Source organism: Dreissena polymorpha, chromosome 1 (genome assembly GCF_020536995.1).
Source record: "Dreissena polymorpha isolate Duluth1 chromosome 1, UMN_Dpol_1.0, whole genome shotgun sequence".
NCBI classification, from domain to species: Eukaryota; Metazoa; Mollusca; class Bivalvia; order Myida; family Dreissenidae; genus Dreissena; species Dreissena polymorpha.
The window spans coordinates 104,261,162-104,274,260 of record NC_068355.1 but is presented as its reverse complement, the minus strand read 5'-3'; the positions used below and the strand labels follow the sequence as shown (position 1 = coordinate 104,274,260).

The 13,099-nt window shown below is 35.0% G+C and overlaps 1 protein-coding gene across 3 annotated transcripts in view; it reads left to right on the top strand.

The window, feature by feature from the left end:
- Window positions 1-13,099, top strand: part of LOC127865184 (ligand of Numb protein X 2-like) — a 185,798-nt gene that overhangs the window by 144,818 nt on the left and 27,881 nt on the right. For all 3 annotated transcript variants that reach the window (XM_052405157.1, XM_052405156.1, XM_052405158.1), the window contains exons 6-10: window positions 7,639-7,823; window positions 8,023-8,152; window positions 9,087-9,153; window positions 9,884-9,914; window positions 11,891-12,007. In XM_052405157.1, coding sequence (XP_052261117.1) covers window positions 7,639-7,823; window positions 8,023-8,152; window positions 9,087-9,153; window positions 9,884-9,914; window positions 11,891-12,007 — 530 coding nt within the window. The remainder of the gene's footprint in view (window positions 1-7,638; window positions 7,824-8,022; window positions 8,153-9,086; window positions 9,154-9,883; window positions 9,915-11,890; window positions 12,008-13,099) is intronic.

The following is a 13,099-nucleotide window of genomic DNA, read 5'->3' as shown; positions in this document are numbered from 1 at the left end:
AAGGTTCAAATCAGTTACCCTATGTTGCGTACATAAAATTGACTTATTGGTTGTTTGTTATCATCCTTATTTGTTTTCGTTCATTAAATTTAATTTATTCTGAAAGAATTCCAATTTCTGAGAATGTTTCAACTGAAAATGGTCGCGAAGAAATGCCAAGTAGAGAGATTTTTGTGGTTACCACATATCGAGCTCTTAGATTGTGTCCCACTCCAGTTGTTAGTAAAAACAAATAATAACAACAATATAATCGTTCCAAATATGCATTTTCTTGCATGCTAATGTATTCAGACATAATTAGTAAAATTATATTTGATATTGTGCATGATTAACCCTAAAAACGATGATTTTGTCAACATTCGCTAGATGCGCTTATATGAATTCTACCTCTTTTTGCCAACCAGTGGGCGGAGTCTAAACTTTGCAGGTGCGCATGACGTCACTCGTCAACTGGTCTATTTAAATACATTTTACACTAGAATAATAAGTCTTAATGTTGTCTATCAACACCCCTTTGTTAGGCTAGATGGAGGATATGATGCCATGCTGTGTCAGCCAAAAATTACATAATTTGAGAAAATATCCACTGATAAGCCAAGGCACATTTCAACACCAAAATATTTATTGAATAATACACAGCACCCTTAGCACATTATATCTAATTGTGAATATTTAAATATAACATGCTGAATGTTGTTAGCAAATAATAATAATATTATAAATATTATTTTAATTGCCTTTTAAAATGTATGATTATGGTCAATGTGGAAGACATTAATTGTATTGGGGTTAAATATCAGTTCAAAGAAAGTTCAAATACTTATTGTTTTATGTTGAGGAGATATAATTGATGCTTGCAAGCCCAAATAATATTTTTGACACTTTCAATATTTTTAATTAGTTACCCACAGCCTGATTTATTTGTACTTGCCCTTTTAAAAGCTGTTCTATACTGATTCACATATTTTATGAGCAGACAAATTGCAACAATAAGACCATTTTAACATTATGTGAAGATTAAAAAGAATTCAGTACAACCAGTAACCGCTTTAAATTCAAACTGCACATTATATTATAACAGGTATATTACTATATTAATTCATTTTTTTGTAAATTAATTAAAGACACACTTTTTTAGAAGTGTGCTAAATGTGTGTCTTTTTAGATTTGTCCTTTTAAAACAGATGTATGATAAAAGCGCACTTACGAAATAAAAGACTAACTTATGCTTTCAAAGACGCACATCAAAAAAGAAAAAACACACTTTTGTGCGAAAAACCTACATCTATAAATCTTAAAACACACTTCTTAGATAAAAGACTAACATTCTGCTCACATCTACACTCAAAAGCGCAGTTAAGGAGAAAAAACGCACAAAAAACTAACTGTTTCACTTAAATACTCACTTAGAAAGAAAAAAAAACACACACAATGCGAACTTAAACGCACTTATGCACACTGAAAACACAGATTAAAAACACAGAATTAACGCACTTTTAAGCGTGCTAAATGTGTGTGTTGTTAAAAAGTGAGTTTTTATTCGAGGGTCTGGAGGCCACATTTATTGTCCAATCTTCATGAAATATTGTCAGAAGATTGGTCTCAATGATATCTTGGATGATCGAGTTCGAAAATAATTATGTTTGCTTGAAAAACATGGCTTCCAAAGGGCGGGGCATTTTTCCTTATATGGCTATTGTAAAATCTTGTTAACACTCTAGAGGCCACATTTACTGTCCGTTCTTCATGAACTTTAGTCAGAAGATTCATCCCAATAATATCTTGGAAGAGGTCAAAAATGATGCCGGTCGGTTGAAAGACATGGCTGCCAGGGAGAGGGGCATTTTTCCTTATTTGGCTATAGTAAAACCTTGTTAACACTCTAGAGGCCACATTATTTTCCGATTTTCATGAAACTTGGTCAGAAGATTAGTCCCAATAATATCTTGTTATCTCTGGTGAGCGACTTTGGGCTTTCAGGCCCTCTTGTTTAATATAAATTATGAGGAAGATCGATCTCTGCGTTGTCACAGTAATGGTTGTTATTGTTGTTCTTGTCATGAAAACTTGTGGATTCACAATGTAAAATGTCGTATTTTAAATCCGGCGAATTAATTTAATCTCATTTGCAACTTCACTTTTGCTTTATTTTGATAGTTAAATCCAAAGTTTAATGTTAGATAATATATTGTTTTTTTAGCTCACCTGAGCACAACGTGCTCATGGTGAGCTTTTGTGATCGCCTTTTGTCTGTCGTGCGTCGTCCATCGTGCGCCGTCAACATTTGCCTTGTTTACACTCCAGAGGCCACATTTATTGGTAACCTTTGCATGAAAAACATGGCTGCCAAGGGTCGGGGCATTTTTCCTTATATGGCTATATATGGCTATAGTAAAATCTTGTTAACACTGTAGAGGCAACATTTATTGTCCAATCTTCATGAAACTTGGTCAAAAGATTCATCCCAATAAAATCTTGGACAAGTTCAAAAATGATGCCCGTTGGTTGAAAAACAAGGCCGCCAGGGAGCGGGGCATTTTTTTCTTATATGGCTGTAGTAAAAACTTGTTAACACTCTAGAGGCCACATTTATTTTCCGATCTTCATGTAACTTTGTCAGAAGATTTGTCCCAATGATATCTTGGATGAGTTTGAAAATGGTTTTGGTTTCTTTAAAAACATGGCCACCAGGGGGCGGGGCATTTTTTCTTATAAGGCTATATATGGCTTTTGTAAAACCTTGTTAACACTCTAGAGGCCACATTTATTGTCCAATCTTCATGAAATTTGGTCAGAAGATATGTCTTATTGATATCTTGGATGAGTTCGAAAATGGTTACATTTTCTTGAAAAACATGGCTGCCAAGGGGCGGGGCATTTTTCCTTATATGGCTCTATATTGCTATAGTAAAATCTTGTTAACACTCTAGAGGCCACATTTATAGTCCGATCTTCATGAAACTCGGTCAGAAGAATCATCCAAATAATTACTTGGACGAGTTCACAAATGATGCCGGTTGGTTGGAAAACATGGCCGCCATAGGGCGGGGCATTTTTCCTTATATGGCTATAGTAAAACCTTGTTAACACTCTAGAGGTCACATTTATTTTCCGATCATCATGAAACTTGGTCAGAATATTTGTCCTAATAATATCTTGGATGAGTTCGAAAATGGTTTTGGTTGCTTTAAAAACATGGCCACCAGGGGCGGGGCATTTTGCCTTATATGGCTATAATTTATGGCTTTAGTAAAACCTTGTTAACACATTAGAGGCCACATTTATTTCCAATCTTCATGAAATTTGGTCAGAAGATTGGTCTCAATGAAATCTTGGATGAGTTCAAAAATGGTTATGTTTGCTTGAAAAACACGGCTGCCAAGGGGTGGGGCATTTTTCCTTATATGGCTATAGTAAAATCTTGTTAACACTCAAGAGGCCACATTTATTTTCCAATCTTCATGAAACTTGGTCAGAAGATTCGTCTCGATAATATCTTGGACGAGTTCAAAAATGATGCTGGTTGGTTGAAAAGCATGGCTGCCAGGGGGCGGGGCATTTTTCCTTATATGGCTATAGTAAAACCTTGTTAACACTCTAGAGGCCACATTTTTTTTCCAATCTTCATGAAACTTGGTCAGATTATTTGTCCCAATAATATCTTGTTATCTCAGGTGAGCGACTTTGGGCCTTTCAGGCCCTCTTGTTAATGAATTTTAAAATAAAGAGTCAATGGCATCAGTACAAGTCTTGCGAAAATTTGCACTCAGCTTGAATTGACAGTTTGACGTCATCAAAAGGAAAGCCGCTTCCTGTCTGAAGCCATAAAGCAACACCTTTCTCGCTGACAAAATTGGCTTCCTTTGTCAAGCAATCAATGTTCTGAACCAATTGTTTGTTCGTTACTCAATGGCAAACATCCAATTAAGTAACAGCAGGTGCATAGCTCCGCCTTTTGAATCTTTTGCAGAGAACAGAGGTGGAGTGAAGCGGTTAATTGAGCAAGTGTTTACACAATTAAGTTGAGTCCTTATTGGCCTTAATTACTCGGTCTAAGCATTGGAATGGCGAATACATTTATCTAGGATATTACATTTACATTGTCAAAACGAAAGTGCAGTTTCTTTTTGTAGTAAACATATTTTTTGTTCGTTCAAAAAATAGTTCGCAATTTATATCCATGTGGCAGGATTTCTGGAACTGAATTTATATTCCTCAACCGGAAAAACAGCACTCGCCCGGTCGGTCAATTATTTAACAAGCTTTACTCACCTGACTGTCAACTACACTCGCAAATTCGAGCGGTCGAGTGGATTGTTCAAGGCCTTTAGAAGCCTGCACAGGCTTATATGGGAAGACTCTTTACACACATGTGTTAAAGCCCCTTTTCACAGACAAGGCTCATTAAAGAGTTTGCCTCAAATGTATGTGCACCTTCAAGGGCTATCCCCATATGTTATTAAAGCACCCCATCAAACCTTTGATGTCATCCCCCTCCTCTCTTAGAATTTCAAACATTCATGCATATGCAAAATATGTAGGGGAAAAATAGAGTTGCAAGTATTAGTAATATACCCAATTCAGCACAAGAATTATGAGCCAATGGCAATGGTCATTTTTGTTTGTAAGTTTTTGCACTTTAACTAAATTTTTCCCTAAATTTACATGAAAAATAAAGTTTGTCTCTGTCTATTTAATGAACGATCACTTAACTTAATGTCACAAGTCTTTATTCAATGTTGCATTAAACAGCTAAAATGTAAATGAATGTTTTATACAATCATACATTATAAACTTCCCATTATGATCATTATAAAGTACAAATTGCAGAGGATTATTGCTTTATCAATGACGTTTAATATTTAAGCACTTATGTCAGTATTAATTTGAAAGCATTGTAATTACTCATTGATTTTTATACAAAATTGGGAATTAAATATGGTGCCTATTCAATTTGAACTGTTGCATTATGAAACTTTTTCTTTATTTGTATGATAAGAGTTATTATAACAGTTGTTATGTTGTTATATTTGTTAGTCCCCTACTGTCTGTCCGCCAGTCAGTCTGTCCGTCCGTCCAAAAACTTTAAAATTGGTCATAACTTTTGCAATATTGAAGATAGCAACTTGATATTTGGCATGCCTGTGTATCTCATGGAGCTGCACATTTTGAGTTGTGAAAGGTCAAGGTCATCCTCTAAGGTCAAAGGTCAAATGTATGGTTCAAAGTGGCGCAGAAGGTAGCATTGTGTTTCTGACAAACACATCTCTTGTTTCATGAAACTTGTAATATGGACAGATAGCAATATGGAGAGGTAGGGGGCTTTTATTGCTTGGCAATAGTCTTTTTGGACTAAGAATTGTAATGTTCTTTGAACTCACTTTGTATAGTATTACAGTGTAAACAAACATTTGCTGTTTCAAATTTGGAAAAAAATCATTTCAATTTAGAAAACTAAGCCAACAAGATGGCATTTGGTATATTGATCCTTGAGAGCATGGTCTAGTGATCGGATGCTGGTCTAGGAATTGCAAGGTCCCTTGTTCAAATCCCACTCAGATCACGGAATTTTCCTGAGCAAAAAATTAATTCACCATTGCTCCTCTCCAAGCAGGAGTATAAAGGGGTATATGTGAGGGAAATAAACCAATGTGCCATGGCTGCATACTGCCTTGATTGTGAACGAACAACTTATATCCCTCAGTGAGGGTGGGGGTTAAATGTTAAAGATGATTCTAGTATCATTATCATACATGCCATACGTCCCGATCTCGGCGGGACAGTCCCGCTTTTGGACCCTTTGTCCCGCCGTCCCGCCGTGAGACGATTTGTCCCGACATTCGTAAAAAACGATGTAAGGTCTATAGGTTCCCAATAAAATTCGCTATTCAAGCTCTGTTTCGCTAACACTTACCACCGCTAATCCCTTTATTGCCCCCAATTAACAATCCGATTCTACTTATCGTGTGTACCAGTGTTGTTTATGACACCTGATCAGCGATTTATCGGCTAATTATTGATTTCATCAGGCATTCACACCATGGTGGTCTTTAAAATAGTGGTCGCTTATTGCTATCGATTATAATGTAATAAATGTTGAAAATGTGTTTATTTTTGTATTTGTTTGAAACGGTTTACAAAACAATTGTTTCGTAAAATTAACTCTACGTCATTAATGAGTCTTTTACATTCAATGTTTAGTTCCAATATAGCGGGATAATCCGAATGTGCAATATACCAAAATCGCAACAAACAGTCCAATAAGTGATACCCATCCTGTCTAGTGTAATTGGGTGTAATTGTAATAAAAACAACGAGGTGCTATGCATGACAGTTTGACCCTACTTCAATTAAGCTAAAATCAACGAGGTGCTATGCATGACAGTTTGACCCTACTCCAATTAAGCCGAGACAATTGACAAGTAACAAACTGCGCATGGATACATGCTTAAAAAAACATCGCAACAAAATGTAAAAGTGGTTCGGTAGATAGTGTACTGTAACCCGTACTTTCAGTCAACTGGATAACCTCCCCTGCGTTAATGTTTGCCATTGAAATTAATATAATGAGTATTGTTGTCGTAATGTTCTAGATTTTATACTCTTAAAAAGATTAATTTTATTTCGTTGTTTGCTATTGTCTTATTTAATAAAACTGTTATTGTTATGTTTTAGATTTCATGCTTCATATCAGATAATTTATGTCTTGAATAAAAGTATCAAGAGTTTTTGTTAGTACTATTTACTGACAATAGTAAAGGTGGAATGATAAATTTACCTTTATGGTTGAGTTGGACACATTAGTATATAAGATTGAAATGTTACAACTATTTCACACTAAATCCTTGATGTCTTTTTATCAAACATTTTTCAGTAAGTAAAATCAAAGTGCTGAAGGTAATGCAGCTGTTAGCTCTTTGAATGTATTATATATAACACTCAGTGTCTAAGTAAATGAAGTTGGGCTTTTTAAGGTAGGCTAATCAAACGGCCACAAAACATACAAACATCAATGTAAGTTAGTACACTATAATTGTCTACAGTGGTGAGATTTTGCTTTTGCAAAAACATCAAGGCTGGAAAATGATATTGATTTACAATCTCTCATACTTTTATGCAGGATTCACACAAACTGAACCAGTGATTAAAAAAAGATTAACCTTTTTTTAAATAGTTCAGACATATACATTAAATTATACTAAAAGTGAGGAAATCTTACTGGAGAGGAAATTCCACCCCTGTGTTAAATCAGTTGGCTGAACAATGTTTTTGTTAGGGAAAATAAAAAAGAAACAATGAAACCAGCTATAACACTATCTATTTATTGTTTAAGCCTTCATAGAAGAACATGCTTTTATCAACACAGAAATAGGCCTTAATGCACTTTGTAAAAAACAATTATTTTAGAAAAGTGAACAAAAAATATAATTTCAACATAATATCTGTAACTTCTGCCATAATTTAAATGGAATTTGTCAAATGTAAAATTATTGTTAAATATGTTATACAGGTACAACAGCTTGCTCTCAACCCTTGATTTTTGAGGGATTTGTTGATCAGTAGTTACGCTCTCTACGATTATCAGAACAACCTTAGTTGTTTGAAAGCTAACATCTAAAAGACTGTTTCTGTTTGCAGGCAAGCACCCAATAGTGTGTGGAGAAGTATCGACCATTGAGATTGAGAGGGACCAAAGGGAGCTTGGTATATCCATTGTGGGGGGCTGTGACACGCCACTCGTGTGCATCGTTGTACAGGAAGTGTTCCCTGACAGTGTAGCAGCTAAAGACGACAGGCTCAAACCTGGTGATCAGATACTCGAGGTATTTCTCTCATTCGCTGTTGAGGATATATTGTCAATGTGATGTTTTGATCTAAATTGTAGAAAGTTGCTTATTTTGAATTTGTATTCAAAGCATGACATATAAAACTTCCTAATAAGTTTGAATTTGCAATTTAAATATCATAAATTTAACTCAATAATGCTTACTTCTTGATAATGCGCCAACATCCATTTTAAAGGTGAATGGCGAAGATCTGACTCAGGCTACACACTACCAGGCTAGGAAGGTGCTATCCCAGCATTCCCAGATGTGTCGCCTGACTGTGTACCGGGAGAAGGCAGAGGAGGAGAGACCAATCGAGAAAGAAGGTAGTAACTGTAGTAACCAGTCCATGGCTATCTGATGTATTGTAAGGCAGGGCTTTTATCACCATTTTAGAAATATGAATTACACAAATATAATGGGGAATTTTTGCATCAATTTAAATTTATATCATTTAGATAATTATTGAAAATCCTTAATACCTAATAGAAATTGGCTATTAATTTTGTATTTATCTTTTAATCAAAAACTTAAACTCACTTGGTCGAATTAAATGAAAAGCTTATGAACTAGACGCCATGCTTCTTTGAGCAATCTTCATGAAACTTGTGCTGAATGTTTGTTGTGATGATTTCGTAGACAAGTGTTAGTTCTCATCAATGGAAAACATGCCTGCCATAAAGTTCCTTAATTAAGCACTCAAGAAATCACATTTTTTACACATACACACGCACGCACACACACACACACACGCACGCATGAACGAACGCACACACGCACGCACGCACACACACACACACACACAAACACGCACACACACATACACACACACACACACACATACATTGTGAAACTTGCTGAGGAAATGTAAATAGTATTAATCTGAGCTAATTGTGAAAATAGTTGTTGGTTGTTTTAAAATCTGGCAACCAGGTGTTGGGCAGTTTTCCTTATCAATCTATTGTGAAACTTGTGAACACGGTCTACTGCTCAGAACATTTAAGTTCTTTCGTGTCACAGGTTAGTGCCTTATGGCATGTGGTCCTCTTCTGTTATTTAATAATGTTCCACTTTAGAGTCATAATAAGTGAATTGAAATTTAGTTATGCATCCTAATTTATGTCAGAAAATGTTGTTAGTAAATACATACAACCTCTTATTTCAAACAACCCCTTGATGTCAGTCTTAGCAATATTGTTCTACTTTTATTGTTTATTGTCATAATTTATTATTGCAATTAATAATAAATGTTGATTTCAGAAATATTAAAAATAGTGTTGACGAAAGTTAAAGGAAAACAGCTGGGGATAAAGCTTGTTGGAAAAAGGTAGTGTTTTATTTTATACTGTTATTGTGTTTTCCTGTACTGAGAAAAAAAAACCGTTTATTTGTTCAATTCAAAGAGTGGCATAGCATTTGTTTTCATTGAATAGCTCCAGCTATACTACTCACCCATTTTACACAAAGTTGCATTTATTGTTTAAATATAAATGTTCATCTTTAAGTATGTGAACTATAAACTGTGAAACCACTAATTTATGTGAAGTCTCAAATTATGCAATCTGTGCACAATATATAAAGACCATTTTGTAAGTTAAGCACCCCCGCAAATATTTATCGATTTTACCATTTATGATTTCATCTACTGTCTACACATTTGTCCATCAATGGACACATTTAATAGAAAAATCATATAGTTATTGAAATTTCCATTGTTTTACTTTTTTTCCAATGAATCAAAACATTAAAAAAAAAAAAAATAAACAGTTAAACAATTACATCATTTGTGATTCAATTTAAATGGGGTACTTAAAACTGAAAATTTTATCAGTATATCTCTTTTTCTTTTTAGTCAATACATATTTCACAATTTTATTTCACAAATAGTCTAGGTTATCATTTATTCTGCTCAAAAGCGCATGAATTAAAAGACATTGTGGGCATTCATAAAAAAAAATTTAAAGGTACATGAGCTCAGTTTTTTTTTAATTCCTGTAAAAGAGAAGAAAACAATTAATAATAATAAAAATAATTGATTCTCATGTGTATTTTTTCAGACATGGTCCTGGGGTGTATATATTAAACTTGGTGAGTAATGCTGCATCGGTATAGTTATCTTAAAATCTTTTGGAACTCAAAATTGAAAAGTGTAAGGGGTAATCAAAACATAATCATAAGTGGGCTATATTTATGCCCCCCTTCGAAGAAGAGGGGGTATATTGTTTTGCTCATGTCGGTCCGTCCGTCCTTCTGTCCGTCCGTCCACCAGATGGTTTCCGGATGATAACTCAAGAACGCTTAGGCCTAGGATCATGAAACTTATTAGGTACATTGATCATGACTCGCAGATGACCCCTATTGATTTTGAGGTCACTAGGTCAAAAGTCAAGGTCACGGTGACCCGAAATAGTAAAATGGTTTCCAGATGATAACTCTAGAACGCTCAGGCCTAGGATCATGAAACTTCATTGGTACATTGACCATGACTTGTAGATGACCCCTATTTATTTTCAGGTCACTAGGTCAAAGGTCAAGGTCACGGTGACCCGAAATAGTAAAATGGTTTCTGGATGATAACTCAAGAACGCCTATGCCTAGGATCATGAAACTTCATAGGTACATTGATCATGACTCGCAGATGACCCCTATTGATTTTCAGGTCACTAGGTCAAAGGTCAAGGACACGGTGACTCGAAAAGGTAAAATGGTTTCCGGATGATAACTCAAGAATAATTAGGCCTAGGATCATGAAACTTCAAAGGTACATTGATCATGACTGGCAGATAAGCCCTATTGATTTTCAGGTCAAAGGTCAAGGTCACAGTGACAAAAAACATATTCACACAATGGCTGCCACTACAACTGACAGCCCATACAGGGGCATGCATGTTTTACAAACAGCCCTTGTTTAATATTGTTGTTTTTATGCTCCACGAAAATTTTCGGGGAGCATATAATTGCCAGTTTGAAGTTCCTTACTTCCGTACTTCCTTTACTTACTTCCTTACATCCATCACACTTTTGTTACAGTTTCTCATAGCTCCTTCAATATTTTACCGATCTCTTACATATTTGGCATGCAGGTACCTTGCATGGACCTTTACCTTTTGATGAGGTTTGAGGTCACTAGGGTCAAGGTCACGAAGGCTAATAATACATTTTTCCGTCACAATTTTGTTACAGTTTCTCATAGCACCTTCAATATTTTTCCGATCTCTTATATATTTGGCATGTAGGTACCTTTCATGGACCTCTACCTTTTGATGAGGCTTGAGGTCACTGGGGTCAAGGTCAACAAGGCTAATAATACATTTTTCCGTCACAATTTTGTTACAGTTTCTCATAGCGCCTTCAATATTTTACCGTTCTCTTAAATATTTGGCATGTAGGTACCTTTCATGGACCTCTAGCTTTTGATGAGGTTTGAGGTCACTGGGGTCAAGATCACCGAGGCTAATAATATATTTTTCCGTCACAATTTTGTTACAGTTTCTCATAGCGCCTTTAATATTTTACCGTTCTCTTACATATTTGGCATGTAGGTACCTTTCAGGGACCTCTACATTTTGATGAGGTTTGAGGTCACTGGGGTCAAGGTCACAGAGGCTAAAAATAGATGTTTCTGTCACATTTTTGTTACAGTTTCTCATAGCGCCTTCAATATTTTACCGATCTCTTACATATTTGGCTTGTAGGTACCTTGCATGCACCTCTACCTTTTGATGAGGTTTGAGGTCAAGGTCACTGAGGCTAATAATATATTTATTTATTTTTTAGGTGGTTATTAACACATAGATTGACAAAGCGCATCATCGGGGAGCATCCATCAGTTTCACTGATATTCTTGTTTAATTTGTTGTCAAAAGTATGTAATTACAATATATGGTATATAATTTCATGTGTAGACACTACCATCCTACACTCTGCATAATTTTATAAATTTAGCAATTTTCAAGTCTACATTTTCGCTTAGATATTGCCATTTTATACTCCTGGTATGTATGCTTTACTTGTATGACTTAATGAATACTAAAGAACACTCTTTATTGCCCTTACCTTGCTAGGTGCCAAATAGTTTAGCAGTATTAGATGGGCGACTGCGTCCGGACGACCGGGTGCTAGAAATCAATGGGGTCGATGTGACTTACAGTTCTCAGGAACATGCTGCCTCGGTTATACAGGTAACCATAGCAACTGTACATTATAGCATGTGTTACTGTAACATGAATTTATGATTACTGAGATATGCAAAATAACATAAGTTTACTGCAAATGTTGTTTTCTTCTATTCTTTTATCTAAAATTCTGTTGAACAACAGAAGTTAACTACAAATGTTATTCTCTTCTATTCTTTTATCTTGGGTTAACATTAATATATTATGCTCCTATAGACCCTTTCAGTTATTCACATTTACTAGTGTAAGAGTTGTGTCCCTTAGCGTGACGTAATAAGATGATACAAAATACGTCAGAGAGAAAAGTGTACAGTGTTGCTGATAATATCAACGTCTCTTGCACTATATATGCTTAAATTGCACAAATATTTCATTTTTTATTATATTGACGTCTATTAAAGCTATCACTTCGCATATTTCATTTAAGTTTATTGAAGCGTGAAAATACATTAAACATTCCGATCAATAAACCTGTGTGTCGCATGACAAATCTCATACTGTTACCACTAAACTTTAAACGTAAATATTTTATTAAAATGCCAAATATTGAAAAAAGCGCTGAACGTTTATATTTTAATGGTATTGATCATTGGCATATGATTTGCGCGCTTTTTTACCACATGACCTTTATCATTGAAAATGGGAATTGAAGTCTCAATTCACCCCACCTGCAAAGTTTAGACTCCGCCCACTGGTTGGCAAAAATAGGTGGAATTCATATAAGCGCATATAGGGAAGGTTGACAAAATCATTGTTTTTAATGATACTCCTGCAAAATATCAAATAAAATGTTACTTATTATGTCTGAATAAAACATTTGCTTGCAAGGAAATGCATTTTTGAAACGATTATATTGTTGTTATTATTTGTTTTTACTAAAAACGAACTCAGGATTAGAACACAATATAAGAGCTCGGTATTTGGTTACGACAAAAATCACCATGCTTGGCACTTCTTCGGGACCATTTTTTGGTTAAACAATTCTCATAAATTGAACTTATTTCAGAATAAATTAAATTTAACGAACGAAAACAAATAATGATAAAAACAAACAACAAGTAGATCGATTTTATGTATGCAACATATTGTACCTGATTT